The sequence below is a fragment of the Melitaea cinxia genome, chromosome 5 (genome assembly GCF_905220565.1).
Source record: "Melitaea cinxia chromosome 5, ilMelCinx1.1, whole genome shotgun sequence".
Classification (NCBI taxonomy): domain Eukaryota; kingdom Metazoa; phylum Arthropoda; class Insecta; order Lepidoptera; family Nymphalidae; genus Melitaea; species Melitaea cinxia.
The window spans coordinates 9,627,500-9,648,817 of NC_059398.1; the positions used below are offsets into that span (position 1 = coordinate 9,627,500).

Consider the following 21,318-nt stretch of genomic DNA (forward strand, 5'->3'; position numbering starts at 1 on the left):
TGTAATGTCCAGTGAAGAGATACACCTGTGCTTATATGAGATATACGCTCCATATCCGGGGAGGGGGTACTTTCGATGGCTCTCTTGCTTTACGCAATATGATGGGCTCTAACGTCACCATACCCCAGACTACGCACGGATCATGAGTGAATGCCTCGTAGCATAATTGCTTCAGAACGTTTGTGTATTTTTGTTCACTATAGTAAACTTATTTATAAAAAAATTAAAACTTAGAGGGTTAGGTTCCGTACCACTGTAATGTTTAAAAAATATGTGTCAATATTGAGCCTAAAATAAACAACTGTACAGACAAGTACAGACCTCTGACGTACAGACAGAGATTGAAATCTTAATCATAGGCACCTGTTAGACACCATTGAACGCAGCCCTTAAAACATTTTTTAAAATAAATAATTTAAATTTTGTTACTATTTTTACGTATGACGTTTTTAACTGAGGTAGAACACACCAGGAAATTTCCAACTACAGAAAACCTTACAGAAAATCATAACAACTAAAAATAATATTGTTTTTATGCAGTGTTGAGGGAGTTGGGTCGGGAACGCGCTTGCGATGCTTTTGGTGTCGCAGACAAGCTACGGTAATCGCTTACCATCAGATGAGCCGTACCCTGGTTTGTCAACCAAGTTATATAAAAAAAATGATCAATTAATCAAGCAAGAGTAAAAAGCAATTTCAAATCATCATTGTGCAAAGATTCTGTACGTAAACTTATTAGTCTTTAGTGAAATAATTACCAATAATTAATTTGAAGCTCCCATCGTTGCGAAATGTAGGTTAAGTTCAGAAGAGTCGAAAAGTAGCTCAACATTTACTCTCTTAACGCTATTTAACTCACATGCCTTTTTAATTTATACAGTAGTATCGAATAATATATACACTTTAGCTGGTAAATATAATGCCCTTTAGCAATTATAAGAAACATCGTTTTCAACGTACAAATAACTAACAGTTTCTTTTTTTTTACTAATTTGAACATATATACGTATAATATTGAATACTATTTTTCCAATAAAGATATTAAAATTATACTTACACACCTACATTAAAGAAATTCATGCCTAATAAGACGTAAAATAAGCGTGCAGTGATAGCCTAGAATTGCAGATTTTTTTTATTGATTCCACGCTCGTTCGCGTGCTCCGATGCAGAGATTTAGTTCACATTATTAAAACAATTTAAAAAAGAGTGTGTGTACCCAAACACCTAATTGATGTGCATTTCATCTTTATCAAATCAATAAAAGTAAAAGTAAAATATGAATATTTGTAATAATAATCACCTGTTATTATAGAACTCCTTGGAAGCGAAAGGTTAATATTTATTTTATTACACCAAACATAACGGTTTTATCAAAATTATTAAGCAAGTGTTTTGCAATAGCTATATCGGTGATTACAAGTTATGATGAACTGTAATTAAATACCTACTTGATTAAGTGTTAAATGTGGATGATTGTTACGACTTTTCGTGTTTAAAATAACAAAAAAAATCTCCTTTATTATTTTAAACGATTACTTATCGATGTTTATACTTTCAAGTCAACAATACAATTTTAATCTGAATGTTTATGTGAGCAAATTGTTTTATAAAAACCATTAATTTGAATTTTGTATCAAAAGGGAATATTACATTAATTATTTAAGTGTTAAACGCGTAGGACTTCTCGCGTGAGCCTTCGTCTGTTTTAACCAACTAACTCTTCCATGTGATTGGATACTTAATTACCATTTATTGGTGTACATCTCCAGCACATAATACGAGAGTATCACGGTCTTATAGGACGTATGGTGCGATAAAATTAAGTATCAATCATAACTCAATATCATATTTATTAGGGATATGTAAATAGTCGAGGGACCAAAAGGATTTTAAAAAATAATAGTATACAACCGCAGCTATGATCTTTTCAAGAAGAAGAACGAATAATACTTATCAGGTATGTGCATCACCTATTTATTTGTTCATTATAGTTTGGGTTAAAAAATAATTTTAATTCATTTAAAATAAAAGGTAGGTAAGAAATTATTAAGGATTATAACTATCCTTAATAACTTTACTAAAAATCGTTCTGGATGTAAATACTAATAATATGTAGCAACAATGCCAACTTGTTTCATTTGATTCTTTTTCTTGTGTGATTAATTTTATACATTTTTACTGAATAAATTTTAAAGAGTACATACATAATATATATATACGGACATAAATTTTTTTAACTCATACAGACAAGATATAAGACTACTGAAACTGTAAAAAAATATTTGACTACGGTAGAGAAAGATCACGAATAATGTATAACTGTTAATAAGTTTAAAGCCGAATAGTGGGCACTTTGATTTAAAAAGTTTTCATCATCTGTAGATATTAATAATTAATAATTAGAACTAACGTAGACTATTAATTGCAAGACTTCGTCTAATTTGTGAGAAGGGTATTCAAAATATGTATTTGCATATTCGTTAGTCACGAAAAGTTTCGCAACCTTTATTTTGTAATGATTACATTCCAATATTATTATTTAGTTTAGTAGTTGAAATGTATTTTTCCCCTTCGTTTTATATAATTAATATTTATTACATACGGTAGGACAAAATACTTTAAAAGGTCTATGCCGACACGTAAAAAAAATTGCCATAAGTAAATTTCACTGTCAACAATGGTTAATGAACCAAGATGTATGAAATTTTAAATCATTGACAAACGAATTCTAAAGTCGTGTCGTAATTTTGCCTTAACCCGGAACCTACCTTTTGATTTTTCGAGAGATGAAACATCAATCATCAAATCATATTGTCCAGACCCCGTTTCTTTTCTCAGTTACCTAGGAATATAGATATTAGTATTATCTGAAATTAACGTTATTTGTACGACCATTAACATTGTTTTACTTTACAAATCCCAAATTATATAATATATTTGAACTAGCTGCGCCCGCGACTTCGTCCGAAAAGTTATTGTTCAGTTCGCAGAGTTATAAAATAAATTTCTAAAACAAAAGTTACCTAAGTTACTCCTTATTAAATCAACTATCTGACACTTAAAGTCCCGTCAAAATCAGTTCAGCCGCTTTAGAGATTAGCCGGAACAAACAGACAGACAGACAGACAAAAATTGTAAAAAATGTTATTTGGTTATATGTCCCGTGTGTATTTGGTTATACATCCAACAAAAACAGTAAAAAAAAACGGTTATTTTAATATTACAAACAGACACTCCAATTTTATTTATTTATATAGATAATAAAAACACATTGTTTAAACTATTTTGCAACAAGAACAAACAGAAACAAAAAACTTATACTTAAACATATTGATCGAAAAGCATATGAAAAGTGATAATTTACTTTCATTGTACTGTAAAAATTAACATGTAAGTACATTATATATGTAACATGTTCGTTCTATAACTAACAGTAAATTGCTGGTAAATATTATTGGCCCTTAAATAAAACTTAAGTCACGCTATAAGTCTTCGACGAATGGGTTATAAGGGCATTAATTGGTTAAGGAATGCCGTTGAGTTAAATATGTAACTTCTATCCCGTCTCCCATGAGTCGGCTATAACAGAATTTTATGAAGCAGTTAATACTGGAATCTACTACTCAAAGGGAGTACTAGAGAGAATGAAACCGGTTTTTTCCGCACTGTGACTAGTTTTACTACCAGCGCTTCTGAAACAAACTAATTCCGTGACTCAATAGTTTAAACTCTATGCACATTAAGTATATCAAACGATATGCAAGTCAATATTATTTTGTATTGTACAAATCTTTTTTTTTTTGCATTGACAAGCGATAGTAACGTTAGTGAAAAGACTCAGAAATGGAGAGCTTTATTGTTTCATCTGTTTGTTTTTGTGTCTCTCGACGATTTTTAAGATCGAAGATTAATCTACATAAATAACATTTTAAAATCTAATGAAGAATTATTGAAGTATTAAAATATTTAAAATGTTTCTGTTTAGCCTTATATAAATACTTTAATGTTTTTTTTTTTTGTAAAATACATCTAATTGCAAATACAAAAACTTCGATGTACTTAATTATTCCATAAACGCAGTTTACAAAGTTGCAACTGTACATTTAGTTTTGTAAGTAAAATTAGATTGCATGTAGGTATTCCTACCAATTTTATCGTCGCTTTTCATTTATCCGTAGCAATTGAAGAGACAATACGGGGTCAGAGTTAATTATTTCACAGAGATCAATGAGTAACACCCACTGCTTAGTAATTATACAATTAATCGATATCAAATACAATTTACGAACCAGTTAAAACAAATTTATTTTACTTACGGTAAAACATAGATAAATGTAATACCTAGCTAGTACAGTAACAGTTTAAAAGATTCTCTTTTCAGGCAATCATTACACTGTTCTGGAATTTTAATTTCATATCCTTAACACATGCAACTCTTAGTCCAAGTGAAATAATTGTCAACAATTCTAACGAATTTTACCAACAAAATGAAACCGAAGTTGAGCTATTTCAATGGCAAGATTATAGTGTTCTTGCAGCGATGCTTTTTATCTCTTGTGCTATCGGTGTTTTTTATGGATATTTTGGAGAAAAACAAATGACCGGTGATGATTTCTTACTTGGAGGATCTTCAATGGGAACATTTCCGATGGCTTTAAGTTTAGCTGCAAGGTTTGTATTCGAAGATAATTTTTAAATAAGTATTATGTTTAAATAAATCAGCTACCTACTTGTACAATTAAATTTGTGATCTATTGATATATTGTTTCTATGTGTACGTATCGTTTGATGTATGAATATTATATTATACTAGCTGACTCCACAAATTTTGTTTTGCCATATATGTTATTAAACCCCTTAATCCCCCCCCTTATAACTCAGGGGTATGAAAAATAGATGTTAGCCGATTCTCAGACCTACCCGATATGAACACAAAATTTCATAAAAATCGGTCCAGCCATTTCGGAGGAGTATGGTAACTATCATTGCGACACCAGCATTTTATTTATATTAATATGTTTAGTATTTTAAGTTGATTTTACTGTGTATAATAAACTTGCATTATAGCATTGTTGTAAACCACTTTATTAAAGGTTGCCTGGAAGATAAGGCGCCGTCTTCTATCTGATCTAATTGTATCTCTTTTTTCTTGCTAAAGTTCTCAAATATAAAAACCTTACTTAAAAACTACCTTAATGTATTTCTAAATAAGCATTAAATAATGTGTCATTATTTTTCAGCTTTATAACAGCTATCGAGTTATTAGGAAATCCAGCAGAAATGTACGTCGCTGGGGGTCAGTTTTGGATGATATGTTTAGCCTTTATACTTGTGATTCCTGTGACGAGCCAATTATACCTTCCAGTTTTTATGAGGCTTAGATTAACATCATGTTACGAGTACTTGGTAAGGCATAATATTAAAAAAAGAAAAAAGAAAAAATTACATAGTGGAGATTTTTTTTTATAATTGAAATTGGTTTATTAATGTACTTGTAAATTAATATAGAAATAAACGTAAAAATATACAATATTTTTCAGGAAGTTCGCTTTTGCAAATCAATGCGTGTTTACGCCAGCGCACTTTATATGATGCAAATGATATTGTATACGGCAGTGGCAGTGTACGCACCGGCGCTCGCTCTATCTGATGGTAAAAGAAATAATCATTTCATATTATCATGGTTTGTTCTTATTTTTATACTTACGAGGTATGATATGTATAATTTTCTCAGGGAGAATGAATGTTGAAGATATTTCGTTATTCCGTCTTTTACGTGCATAGTAATTACATTTGCTAACCTAATGTTATTTGGTGGCCACAAGTATTATTCCATTTCATGTTATCATATTTAAAGTTATTTCACGTATAATTTGAATTGATACTGGAATATAGCCCAGCTGTATGTTAATATCACGTGTTGATTCGTTAAGATTTATTATTTTCTGTCACTACACATTTTTTTTCGCAATATAATTATGAGAATACGAATAAAGAGGTACAGTACACTAAGTTATAGAAATACTAACTACTTAGAAAATACTCAAAAAAAGTAAAAATAATTGCCATACACATTTGAATAAATAATTTTATAAATACGATTCCACCAAAATTGCAACAACACTATTATTTTCGTAAAAGTAGGTAACGCTATAATCTCCTTAGATAATATACCTACTCTATTAGTATTCAACGTTGTATATTTGTATGATAAAACACTTCTAAGATTATTTATGGAGTAACATGTAAAAATTGGTATATGATGTAACCATATAATAGCATATCACGTAATTAGCGAATAAGCTCAGCAATTATTTTGGAATAGCCATGTAGTTTAAAAAAAGGATTATGTAAGTTTTCTACAATATTAATTGTGTCAGTACTCTATAGTATCTTCCAGTGGGTGTCGTAAGAGGCGACTAAGGGATAACATAGTTCCACTACCACCTTGGAACTTAAAAATCCGACCGATGGCGGGATAATTGGATAGTTATGAAAGGCTGCTGGTTTTGAAATACACAGGCCGAAGACGGGCAGCAGCGTCATCGGTGCGACAAAGCCAGCTCTGCGGCCACCAACCCACCTGCCCAGCGTGGTGACTACAACACACATGAGTTCACGCCATTTTTGACGCGAACTTGTGGAGGCCTATGTCCAGCAGTGGACTGCGATAGGCTGAAGTGAGTATGAGTGGTTGTCTTAAAAACTAGGTATATAACACTTTATAAATAGTAGAAGTACAAATTTGTATATAGACGGTAAATAAATAATTATGTGGTGTCATAGGACACAAGGTCGGAACGAAGTTCCTTCGGATAGTATAGAAGCAACAAAATTTGAAAAAAAATGTTGAATTATAAAATATATTTTCTAGTTCTTGATTTTTTTTTAACCGACTTCCAAAAAAGGAGGAGGTTCTCAATTCAACTGTATTTTTTTTTTTTTTTTTTTTTTTTTTTATGTATGTTACATCAGAACTTTTGACCGGGTAGACCGATTTCGACAAATTTTGTTTTAATCGAAAGGTGGTGTGTGCCAATTGGTCCCATTTAAATTTATTTGAGATCTAACAACTACTTTTCGAGTTATATCCAATAATGCGTTTTTACTTGACGCTTTTTTCGTCGACCTACGTTGTATTATACCGCATAACTTTGTACTGGATGTACCGATTTGGATAATTCTTTTTTTGTTAGAAAGAGGATATCCCTAGTTTAGTACCGTGATAAGGAAACCAAAATCTGATGATGGGATCCCAGAGAAATCGAGGGAAACTCTCGAAAATCCGCAATAACTTTTTACTGGGTGTACCGATTTTGATAATTTTTAATTTAATCGAAAGCTGATATTTATAATGTGGTCACATATAAATTTTATCGAGATCTGATTACTACTTTTTGAGTAATCTTTGATAACGCGTAGTTGCTTGACTATTTTTTCGTCGATCTGCGTTGTATTACTTGTCGATGTAATTGAAGTCGGTTTTTTTTTCGTTTGCGAGCAAACACAATTTTTTTTTTTTTTTTTTGTTGATTGGTTCTTAATTAAAAACATAAAAGTATTTAGGAAATTTAGTATTTTAAAAAATATCAAATATAGTAAAATAAAATAAATCAAACAAAATAATAATAATAATGATAATTAAAACTATTAAGTGAAATAAAAAACATGTCTATATTTATTTTTGTCGACAGTATAAATTTACATAAATAATTTTAAAAAAAAGTTTACTAGTGTTATTGTACCTAGTTTTACAAACGTCATATTATACAGTCGTGTGACTGATGTTATATATTTTTCTTACGGTTTCAGTATCACATTTTTTTCAGTTCAGTCGCCCAGCCAAATGTCAAGCCTGCCGTAAGGAACTTCGTTCCAATATTTCCACTACTACATTTGTACCTATTTTGTTTTTAACGGTACCAAACATTCAAGTCACAGTTTTATAATGTCCCTATAACGAGTTTGTTACCTAATAATACCTTCGAAGATTCACGGTCATATTGTAATGCAATTCTATCTTTCAAAATCTAAATACATTATATGTTTATTTATTTGTAATCAAATGGAAATATATAGCGGTAGTTTTTATTTTTTACATTTCTAGTTCGAAACTAAAAATTGATTCTCATACAAACTCTATTTAATTCTTTAGATATAAAATTTTAAAACCTAGAAGTTTATTAAATACTCTTACAATTGTATTGTGCACACATATTATAGGAAACTTCTTAGCTAAATTCAATAATTTTGGTTTGGCGATGATAAATGAAAATTATTCAATGTTAGAAACGTGTTTTTACAAACGTATTATCGTGTTTATGATAAAATGGTAATGCAATTTTAAACAACATTAGTTACGATATAATGTACTAACAAAAGATCATCAGAAAAAGTGAAACACATTATATGACGACATCTAGAAAGATATTCATAACACATTAAGACGTTATAGAGTCTGTGCCATTAAATGAACGGCAACAAATGTTACACAATGGATGACAATAGCGTCGTAAAATTAATTCATATTATGTTGTATTCGTAAAGTGTAATTCTTTAAAGTTTCGTAATAATTTACATACACATTTGACATAAATAATTGTTGGTAAAAGTTTCTTTGAAATGATATGAAATTTTTAATAATTTACATATAATTTTATACACATATTAAAACTAATCTGCTAAGAATAATGCTGTGTGGTTACGGCAGTTAAGAATATAGCCACCCCTTTTCTTCCCGTGGGTGTCGTAAGAGGCGACTATGGGATAACACAGTTCCACTACCACTTTGGAACTTAAAAGGCCGACCGTTGGCGGGATAACCATCCAACTGCTGGCTTTGAAATACACAGGCCGAAGACGGGCAGCAGCGTCTTCGGTGCGAAGCCAGCCCTGCGGTCACAAGCCCGCCTGCCCAGCGTGGTGACTATAAGCAACGCACATGAGTTCACGCCATTTTTGGCCTAGTGGAGGCCTATGTCCAGCAGTAGACTGCGATAGGCTGAAGTAATAACAATAATATATTTTATTAGAAACGATTAAAATATTATTACTGGCATTTGTTTATTTAGTTTTAAAAAAACATATCTATACATATAAAAATTCGTGTCACGATGTAACTAATTAGTATTTGAATGTAGACATTTGTATGTAAGTTTATTATACATCTACACCACCTACCCAATTTAGATAATAAGTTTCCTTTCTATGTATGGGTTGTCTGGAAGAAATGGCTAATTAGCCATAAGTCCGCCCATTGTACTTCACTGTCTGTAACTATCTTTATGCTTTGTTTGTAATATATTTGTGGTGTACTATAAAGTATAAAATAAATAAATAAAATAAATAAATATGTTAGCGATATACTCCGAAACTACTGATACTGAACCAATTTTTATCAAATTTTGTAAGCATCTGTAATTTGTTCATAAACAATCGGATTACGGGTGCAAATATGTCAATATATTGCAATTATGTCAATACAGCTTTCAAAATTACATATAACTACCTAAACTACTGTATGGATTTACCTATGATCTTAGTATAAACGCACAGATGTACCATAGTTTGAATAAGGTAGGCTATGTGTATTTGGATTTTCGGTATTGGTCTAAAAAGAAGAATAAAGGTTAAATTCACGGAAAAATTACTAAACTAAATGGGTTGAAATTTGTTTGCAAACAAAAAAAAAACAACTTCAGCTACATCGACAAGTAATACAACTCAAATAGACGAAAGAAATAGTCAAGTATAATACCTACGCGTTTTTTTTTTTTTTGCCACGGACCACCAACTGTTTTTGGGGTAATATCTTGAGTACCTAATTAGTATATATATTATAGTCTACCGAGACTCACTCTGCACCTCGCTTTCGTAGACCTCTTCGGGTACTTCCTCAGACCACCTGTAGTCTGCGGACCAGTGGTTCATAACCTTTTTGATTGATTAATGATTGATTGATTCAGCCTGTAATAAGTATACCTATGTCAAATTGCTTGACAAACTCCTCTTTCTTCATCTAAAGGGAATTTAAGTGACTTTATTATAATATTGTAGGTAGAATTATTAATTTCACATAATCTACTTGAGCAAATTTAGTGTAATTGTAGCTGCACACGATATGTTTTCGTTAGTTAGGTCATTATTAAATTGTAACATACTTACATATTTTCACCTACATTCGTTTAAATTCTTATGGTGTGTGAATCTATTTTAAAAGAAAAAAAAATGACGAAGTCATTAAATATGAAGAATAAACGCGTCTTTATTTGATTACAAATTAGAAAATTACGTGCAAATTATTTTTAATAAAACATATAATTATTCATCTGATATAGAAAAGTATAGACATGTCGAAATTCCAAAAACAAATTGCAATAATATAATTTTCGATTATTGCATATATAAAAATAAGAGTTTCATTATACATTACTACATATTCAGTAAACGTAGCTTTCTAGACAATTCAACATTTTCAGCATTGAATATACTTAAATATCAACAAAAAATTAAAAATATTACTTTGTCAGAGAATCCTAAACCACCGTCGTACCCTACTAAGAATCGATGTCACATGATTATTTATGCAAGACCAAAGCCAATTTTTTCGAAACGATATTTGATATACCAGGAGCATACGAATTTAATAGATATTGCATAATCAAGTTATGTATTCTAAAGACCCTATTGTTTCCAAAATTGGATAGTGATTGCAGGCTATGAAATCATATTATTGTAGGTATCCAATACTACGATTTTTTTTTTGTTATTATTAATTTGATGTTTTTAATAAGTAACTTAAGATCTTCTATATTTTCGTATTGGTAACGTTGTGGTCCTATTTTCAAATAAATTATACTTTGTTATACTTGCTTAAAATATACCATTTATTTAATTTAAGAAGCTGTTTATTTATTTTGTTTGTTACTTTAGTTTTAAAAAAAATTAGTATGTAATATTAACTAGATATATTTTACGTCTAACTACTCATATTGTTATTATAGTATAGGTTTATATTTTATTTACATTGTGTAAGGTACATCTACTAATTTTGACTAGCCCGTTGGCGCAGTTTGTAGTGCTTACTGCTCCGCGGGTTGCGAGTTCGATTCGTTCCCGCCTAACTCTGGGTGTATTATTTTGTATTTATATATGTATTATTCCTATGTATTTATAAAAAAATTATAACAGTCGACTGTTACCTATAACACATGCATTCAGTTATAGTTAAAAGATATTTTGTTATATAATACTTATTTTTATTTTTATTTAAGTCGATTGCTGCTTGAAAAATATAATAATAAATTTACAATTTACAGTGACGGGATTGAACACGTACTTAGCAGTTTCAGTCGTTTATATAGTCTGTATATTTTATGCGTCTCAGGTAAGATTTGTAACCCTATAAACAATAACTTAATAATTTGTTTTTTATCTACTTCCAAAGTATTTGCTTTAGGGTGGCATGAAAGCTGTTATAATGACGGATACGTTTCAATCAGCTGTTCTCCTTGGATCCCTAGCTGTAGTGCTTGCACTGGGAATAGAACAAGAAGGCGGCTCAGATTCCATTTGGGATTACGCACGTCGCACTGAACGACTACACTTTTTTGAGTAACCTTTTTTTTATAAATAATTTAACATTAGATATGGGAGAGGTCATATGAAAGGGACATTTTTGTTCTACATGCCATAGAATAATTATACGAAATGTTTTAAAATTGGTAGGAATTTATAATAAAATCTTCGTCTATGGCTAACAAAAAACAAAATTGTCATTTATCGTTAGATATAATTTTTTTCATATTTATTTAAAGCATTCAAAAATTTAACGATGTTCCTTTTATAAATTTGCTGTAAAAAGCCGCATCCATTTTTGAAAGGGACAACGTGTAATATCATACAAAATTACACTTTATATAAACAAAACTACATCTTAATGTTTAGTGCATAATAATTAGTGTATTAGTAAGTTTATGTTTTAAAATCATATGTGAAAGGGACTTTAGATTGTTATTTTTGGTCTTGCTATTGTTTATTTTTTATCAAGTTTTACGCCTTCTTATTTTTGTTACATCGACAAGAACTTTTTTGGTAATTTTTCTAGTGTAATTATATTAGATATATCTAATTAAAAGGTAAAAATCGGTTTCTACAATAAGTTTTTAAGGTATCGGTTATTTAGTATGTCCCATTCATAACCATTGCTTATGTGCCATTCATAAATATTGTACCTACCTAAATTCAAAACCCGGCTATAAAGTCTAAATGCTTGATCGAAATTTTGCTAAACAATTGTTCCAATATAATATGTATGTGTGTAGTCGATCACAATAAATGCTAATCAAAATGACAGCAACTTACAACATTTGAAAGAACACAGTACAATCCGAAGGTAATTGCGCGAGTGGTAATAGCGTGAGCTCAGCACACCTATTTTTAAATTGATAAATGCTTGAAGTTAGGAGTGGATGGACATCGGTGCATCGGTTTAGTTATATAACAAATATGGCGTTGATTCGAAAATGTCTTTATTTTGCGGGTAATTCAAATTGTACCTTTCAATACATGTCCTTTTCAAATGACTTCTCCTCTACCCAACTTTATTTTCTAATAATTTTAATTTCGTGAAAAATCGTATATAAGTCGTTGTTTTAGAAGTCGGAATTCTACATTTTTGAGTAAACTAATAAAAACTGCCAAGGCAATTAAAATAAAATTTGCCATGCTCACAAAACAAAAAAATCAACTTCGATTACATCGACAATACGTACGGTAGACGTAATCAAATAAATATCCAACATGAGATGTAAAACAAAAATTACTTGTGCGATCTCAATTAAATTTAAATAGGACTGCATGACAAACACCACCTTTCGGTCTACCCAGAAAAAGATACACTAACACACATAAAAAACCCAATGGAATCTTCCCCTTTTTTAAACTCGGTAAAAAAAAGTTGCTCAAAAATAATAAATAAATCGAGTTCAACTTTTAACATTCTACATATTTTCTAAACGGTATTGTGTATTCTAGTGAGATTATTCCTTATCTATATAATTTACATTTCTATGTACGACGGAAAATACATGGTAACTCGTAGGTTATAATTATATATCACCTATTGCACAACGGTGTTGTTATTCGAACACCAAAAATCGTATTGCTAAATCTTTTCCCAAACATTCTTTTCAGCTGTTGCCTAAAATGTAAAGATAGTTTTTAATATTTAAAATAAGAATTTTTGTTTCATTCGTGAATTTCGAAGGAATTAAGAAAATTAAATATGAAGATAGTACTTATTGCAATAGGTGTAGTTATTTTATTATGAAGCAATACGAGTAAAAAACGTCTTTCTTGATATACGATAATTACAGTTCGCGACAAAACTTTAGCACACTATGCATTTTTCATTACAACTCTAAACATTAGAGACTGTTTGTCAAGACATTCATGTAAAGATTAAAAAGGGACAGCTATTTTTTACCAATAATCCTATAGGTTCCGAGTTTTAACGTGCCGCTGGAACGGTGCGACAAAACTATGGAATACTTAGGTATCTACAAAAAATCTGACGGATATTCTTAATTACGACGGATGTTATAAATTTTTTGTTTCAGTAAAGAGTAGGTACGGAAAAAACAGAACCCTTATAGAATCACTTTGTTGTCCATCTGTCTGTCATTTTAGTTTGACGCGTGGAGGTGTCAAACTAAAATTCATACCAAATATTCAGGTCTACTTACTACTTTACCTTGAAGCTAAGAAAAAATCAAACCTCTAAGCCAACGCAAACCAAAGATACAGCCATGTATGCTGCAAATTTTCGACCTACAGGGTCATCAATCAATACCTACAGGGTACTTTCTGTGAACTCAAAATCTCGAAATTTGGTGCGGAGCAACGTCTTATAGCACAGATAAAGGAAAAATTGCGAAAAGCATACATTTTTAGTTGCATCATATGATACAAATATTTTCAATAATTTTGTTTGTATGGAACCCTCGGCGCGCGAGTACGACTCACACTTGGCCAATTTTTTTTACTGATCTAGAGCAAATCCCTTATGGGTACATCACGACCAACACCTACTTCCGCAATCCCATCAGCGTTTGCCTTTACGGGGACGTCGTGGTGACAGTACTCCGAAAAACGTACTCGAACACTAAGCGAGCCTTCCTCCTCGAGGCCTATCAGCGACGGACGACGAGTCCTAATGAGTACGTCCTCCTCTAATGTTTGAAACCTACATGAAATCCTGCCGAAGATGCCGATTGAAGTTGTAAAAAATAGAAGAGGACGTACTCATTGAATAAAAAAAGTGTCTGTATATTTATGTACGCACGTAAGAAGTTATACTTCATTGGCTAGCTAACTTCACGTTGACAATTACTTCTTTGTTGGCTACCTAACTGCAGGTGACGGCGTGCGCGTGCATTCATTCTTCAGGATGTCAGTTTTCTTCGTGGCGGTGTGCGCGCGCATCGTAAAAATTCACTCTCGTCATTTTTCCCTAAAGCGACAAAGAAGTATAACTTCAAAAATTTGAGTGTGTGCTTAAGACCACACGGTAGAAGCGAAAACTTCATTGTGAATATACTAAACACCGCGACACGGGTACACTCAGCCGTCCTAAGTTCACCTGATCGAGTCTTTTACCTCAGAGCGTGACGGATCAGCCTGACTTACTACCTACGAAAAAATGTGTGTGCGGTGTGCAAAAACAAGTTTTCACTTCAAAAATTAATAATATTTGTCAGATTTTATTTATTTATTTAAATCTAAGTGTTCTATAGTTTTGTCGCGCAGTTCAGGCGGCACGATAGAACTCGGAACCTATAATAGGTATATAACAGTGATCTGTTTCTAATCTTTAATGGTAAGTCAAAAAGCTAAAAGAATATTCTTATTGAGAGTACGTAATAAATAATGTGTAGTGTGCTAAAATTTTGTCATGACTGTACCTATGCTCTATCACCTCGGCATGCATCTACCTAAGCACTATGTTTCTATTCGTTAACTTTTGTTGCATCATTTAATATTAGTCCGGTCAATTTAGACATTCGAAGTTACCTAAATTCTCACCAAGCTGAAAATCGGTAAGATTGTTTGAAATATCATTAAAAACAAAATTTGAAAGTTCGCTATCTTTCCCCTGTAAGGAAAATTTTTTATTCAAGGTCAAAGGTAAAAAAAATGAGTTTTTCGCGATTTTCAGCAAAACGGTAAGTTTTATCATAAAAATATTTTAAACAAAAATTGTAGATCATAAAATTATCTACAAAAAATTAATTAATACTTTTTTTCTACGAGCCACCGTTTTTGAGATATAACGATTCAAAAAGTTGTAAAAGTTGTAATCGTTATAATATGCACACGTTTCCACGCCACCTATGAGGTAGTGTACTTAGCGCGTTTTTTTTTTGTGGTTTCCCCAGTAGACCTATTCCACGGGTCAGTTTTGATCCTGTTTAATTTGAAACTATTGAAAAATAATGGATATTAGCAGGTGGGAATTTAGGTAACTTTAGTCTTATTTTTTGCTCTAATTTGACCGGACTATATATCCATGAGACCAATTGTAAATAATACATATAATAAAATGGTAGGAAAGTCAAAACTGTACATTGAATATTATTTTAAAAGAATACTTGGGGTGTGATCTACAATTGATACCGAAGCCAAAATATAGTTTTTAGAATTTTTCTCTGTTCGTCTGTTTGTCTGTATGTATGTCCGGGATAAGCTCAAAAAGTACTGCATGGATTTACTTCAAATTTGACACTAATATTATTAAGAAGTCGGGTCAACATATAGGTTACATATTATCACGCTATCACCTACGGGGAATGAGCAGTGAACCTTTATTTCTTCAACGCATTCTGTAACAACGTGTAATCTAACGACGCATATTTGAATGTTGTTGTTATTATGTTAATAACCATGCTATAAGCTAGCTTCTCACTATAAATAAAGACATTCTGTAGTATATTTAGTATCAGCATTGCACCCGTGCGAAGCCGGGGCGGGTCGCTAGTAATCATATAAAAACTGACGAAAAATAAAGTTAACGCATTTTGTTCATGCATTATAGTATAGTATAGTATAATTACAGTAACAATACCCGTGAAGAAAAACATGAATTGAAAAGATTACACCATAAAACAGTTTATTACTATGATTTAAACAGAATCAATGATTATTTTATTATTCTTAAACAAAACAGCAGACTTTATAATCATAAAAACAATGTTAAGTAGATATCTTTAAAACGTGTTGCTCTGTATCTACTTAATATGTTAGTTATAAAAATAGTTAAGTATAATATGTTTGTATGTTTGGCTTGTAAATACCTCTATTTACAAACCCAACTAACAAACTTCGTTCTCTATAAATATATCGGGTTATCTATATTTATTATATTATTTGTTACACACAAATATGTAAAATCATACGTTATTTATATGGAGACACTCTTGTAGTATTTACCCCTATGTTATTTGGCGATATAAATGGCCTGGAAATATAATTATGCGCCACGATTACAGAGTTTTAAAAGTTCAGTAGACTAAACTTCTACTTTTAAATACTAGACTTAGAATATTTTTTAAAAAGTGTTTTTTTTTTAGCATGAATCCTGATCCTACTGTTAGGCATTCATTTTGGTCAGTGGTTGTCGGCGGCACGATATATTGGATAAGCATGTTTTGCGCAAATCAAGCATCCATACAAAAATATTTGTCCGTTGAACGCTTATCACAGGCCCGCATCGCCCTTTGGGTGTCTGCTATTGGTCTAGTATCAGTCTATTCTGTAAATTTTGCTACTGGAGCACTCCTAGCTGCTCATTATGAAGGATGTGACCCGATTCAGGTATTATTACAAAATAAAATCTTTAATTAAAATTTAATTTAAACATTTAATATCAACTGATTTAAAAAAAAAGTTACGATTCATGTAGTTTCATTTATTAAAGAAATACCTTTTGAACCTTTTGTAATATCTCTTTAATTTTATCTGATCAAATGTTCTCTATGATACTTCAGCTAAATAATATACCCGATATATTAAATTGATAACTATAATTATTTTCGTACTTTTAAATAATAATATGCATATTATATTACCACAGGCTGGCGTGATCAATGCTTCTGATCGTCTCCTTCCGTTGTACGTAGTTCGGCAGCTAGGAGAACATCGCGGTGTTCCCGGATTTTTTGTAGCGGGCATATTTGCAGCTAGCCTTGGGTGAGATTCAATTCACTACACACAAATTTTCTATATATAATTTCTAAAAGTATATTTCGATAACGAACTTTTATATTTCTAATATAATATATTGCAAATCACTTTTTCACAAGAACGAGATGTAGGTACCGAAAGACATGAAGTCAGAACAGAAACTAATTATGTAACTTACTGGACTCCACAATTGGGACATAACTAGAATTGGCCAGCCAACATACCGGTTTCAATTTGAGAATTGAAGTCTGAGAATTAGGATCATAATTTATACTCACTTCTTCATACTGACAATCATGTCTAATCAAATGAGTTATTTTTAAGTTGTATCGTAAATAATTATATGTATAATAAAACAAATTTTTTCTGAATTTACTATAACTATTTAACACAATTTGAATACTTTGGGTCATTTTTAGGACTGTAGCGTCAGCACTAAACTCCTTATCAGCTATTGCCTGTCAAGATTTGGCTACTGGACTTCTTGGCATAACTTTACCCGAAAATAAAGGAGCAGCAGTAAGTTGAAATTGTACAATTATAACTTAACATAAAGCTCAAATACATTTTATAAACCTGCAATAACTTAATTAAAACCATTTATTAAGATAAATACCTATTATATATCACATGTCTCTTCATCTATTAAAATAAATAAAATTGGAGTGTCTGTTTGTAATATTAAAATAATTGCTTTTAACTAAATGCACATGGATGTGTATACACGGTAAATATACCAAAATAACATTTGTTAAAAATTTTGTCTGTCTGTCAGTCTGTCTGTCTGTTTGTTCCGGCTAATCTCTGAAACAGCTGGACCGATTTTGACAGGACTTTCACTGGCAGATAACTGATGTAATAAGGAGTAAATTTGGCTACTTTCACTTTAGAAATGTATTTATTTTATGACTGCGAACTAAACAATATTTTTAATTAATTTCACGTGGACGAAGTCGCCGTAATAGTCTAAAATAAATACCAAAGAATGTGTATCATATCTAAATATTTGAGTATTATTATTTCGATATTGTGGTAAATACCAACAGGTATAGAGTTACCTGTATAGTATTTCAGAATTTTCTGAATTTAAAACTTTTTGTACATTTTTGACAGATTGCAAGATGGGTATGCCTAGGATGTGGAGCGCTTTCATTTGCGTTAGTATTTGCAGTCGAGCGGTTAGGGCCGGTTCTCCAGCTTGCACTCTCATTTAATGGTATGATTGGAGGTGTCTCATTGGGACTGTTTAGTCTGGGAATGTTATTTCCTTGGGCTAATGCAAAGGTAAGAATAACTACATAGCATCAATGTTAGTTAGAGTTGTACGCAATTTTTAGCTAAGTTTTTATCCTGGGCAAATGGCTTGAATTTTATTTGTATACAACTTTCTGTAGTTCGTACCTTCGCAAAAAATATATATTATGTAACAGTAAAGGCTTAAAGTTTTGATTGATTAACGATTTTTACAACTACCCATTTCTTACCTACGAAGACATATGAACATCTTATTCAATTTTTATCTGTTTTTTCGCAGGGTGCCATAGCGGGAGGTGTATGCGGTTTGGTCCTAGTGTTGGCTGCAGGTGGCGGAGCACAGCTAGCGCAAGTGTCGTTGCCAAGACTTCCTACATCAATTGAATCATGCCCTGCAACTCTTAATCTTACATCTCATATTGACCTTAATCCTACGTAAGATATAATTACCACTTTATGAAATTTCAAAAAGATTTTCTAAATAATCTAAAAGATATTTAATAAGTATATTCTTTTCGTATACAGAGAAAACCACGATGACGCTGTCTTCTGGTTATTCAGAGTATCGTATTTATGGTACACGAGCTTGGGATGTGTGGGTACATTGCTCATTGGTCTGGTGGTCTCCGTCATCACTGGGGTAACTGACCCTGCTGATGTCCCCATAGACTTGATATCCCCACCGGTGGTCAACTTTCTTAACTCATTGCCTATCAAAATAAAGGTATAATATTTTCAATTACATGTAGAGATTTCTATGTACTTATACAACACATATTCCGTACATTAAACGAAAATATGAATATATATGTATAAGATAATAATTACTTTTCACATACTTGTGATGTTATGGAGAAATAGGCTTTTTAAAGCAGATAGATTAAAATGTTCAAAAGTAACGCAATAAAAGTTTTCAAATGAGACTGGTTTCAGTCACTCTACTGTTGATAGACGCGTTCATAGTATTCTACTCCTCAGCTTACAATATTGATGTTTTTTTTTTTTATTATTATCTAGAAAGCGTTACGCATCCCGACCCGTTTGGGCTCAGAACGACGCAGAAGCTCCAGCGTGAGACCGCCGAGTTTAGCCGACGATAAGGACACGAGGCGACGGCGTCGGCTTTCAGAACTCGCGGGCGGTGTGTTCTACAGCGACGCGCCCACGCTCACTCGAGGACACGACAACCTGGCGATGGGACTGGACTCCGAGAAACCGACACCACACGAGCACAAACGAACAAGCTTTAAACTCGATCCTCCATTGAACCCGAACACCCCGCAAACATCGACATGTTAAAGTTTATTTATTGTACCTTGACTTAATTAGAAGTACACGCCCAATGTAGCTTTATGATAGAAATTTATAACTTTATGTAACATCATTTACTATTTGGTACTGAGGCGATATTGCTTTTTGTTAGTAGGAAACCCAAGTGGACAGATTATGGATAAAATTCGTGAACCGACTACATGTTTCGAAAAAAAATTCTTTGTAATTTCTGGCGTACAGTCGATTTTTTTCTATTACAGTAGCTATAGTGCGATTTTGTTCGCAGCAAACATACCTCCGTAAGTTATGGTCGTAAGTACTAACATACGCTGTTGAACCAACGCATTAGAGTGAGTGTATTTTTTAATTGTCTTAGGAAATATTTTAAGACAATTATAAGAACTTAAGATATGAACAGTATTTTTAGTAAGTGATTTACTTTTTTACCTAATATATTATTAACTTACATACTAGGTATACAAATTCATACTACTAAGTCTTGAAAGTCAAAATAAATTTTATGTAACCACTAGTTTTATTTATTAATATTTGTACAGTCTGTACGTTTTTAAAATCATAATCTCCTTTTATATTATTACTTATAGAACGTACTTATTTAAATATAACTGATATAACACCTACTTAAGTAGTTTTGTGTTATTTACTAAATAATAAACTAACTGTTTTATTAATTAATTATTTATAAATCAATGTTAATTCACTTACTGATTTACCTACATCAATCCATTTCGGTCACGCAGATAGTAAAATTACGTCATGTACCTACTTATTTTCGCTATCCAACATGTATCCAACACATAAATAGGAGTTACAGTCAGTTTTGCTTAAATTTATAATGATAATGATTTCGTTTTAGCCAAGACACAATTATAAATAAACATTTTACATTTTAAAACACCTTTTCAATTAAGTTTTTTAATCAACAGAAAACGAAGGTGATTTTGAGATTTTTTTTTGCATTTAAAACTATTATGAACTAATGTAATGTAGAGTATAAAACACGAGTAACCACTGAGTTGTCTTTTTGGTTTATTTTGCTTTTTGGAAAATTGTGATAATGTCTTCAAAAATTAAAAAAGAGCGAATTTTAATCGTATTTAGTAACACTGACTGAAACCAGAATTTATATTTATATCTAATATAAACATACATTTATCATATAACTACGCTTTAAAATGTGGCCTTTCGCATCACTTTTTTGCAACGGCAATTTAAAGTAGAGGTCACGAATCGTGATATCAACGTAACTTTCCTTGAGTTTTTTTATCGGCGGCACGAATTGATTCGTTCTTTATTAAAGTGCAGATTAGGAGAGATGTTCTATAATTTCAAGCTCTAACTAAATTTATCCATTACTAGCGACCCTCCCCGGCTTCGCACGGGTGAAATGCTGATACTAAATAGGGTAAAACCGGGATAGATGCCTCACTTTTTGAAATAGCCACCTAATTAAAAAAATATGATTTTTATACGAATAATTTTTATTAATGTAGCTAGCTCAATCCTTTATGTTGAATTATGACTATT

At 31.6% G+C, this 21,318-nt stretch overlaps 1 protein-coding gene across 1 annotated transcript; it reads left to right on the forward strand.

Moving 5' to 3' along the window:
- Positions 1 to 3,846: 3,846 nt before the first annotated feature.
- On the forward strand, positions 3,847 to 20,302 carry LOC123653817 (sodium-coupled monocarboxylate transporter 1). Its single transcript, XM_045589797.1, has 13 exons — positions 3,847 to 3,870; positions 4,385 to 4,674; positions 5,244 to 5,409; positions 5,544 to 5,655; positions 11,322 to 11,389; positions 11,462 to 11,616; positions 16,632 to 16,875; positions 17,135 to 17,250; positions 17,664 to 17,763; positions 18,358 to 18,528; positions 18,779 to 18,933; positions 19,024 to 19,222; positions 19,516 to 20,302. Exons 1-13 carry the CDS (start codon positions 3,847 to 3,849, stop codon positions 19,795 to 19,797), a joined length of 2,082 nt encoding a protein of 693 aa, XP_045445753.1. The 3' UTR covers positions 19,798 to 20,302.
- The last annotated feature ends 1,016 nt before the right edge of the window (positions 20,303 to 21,318 follow it).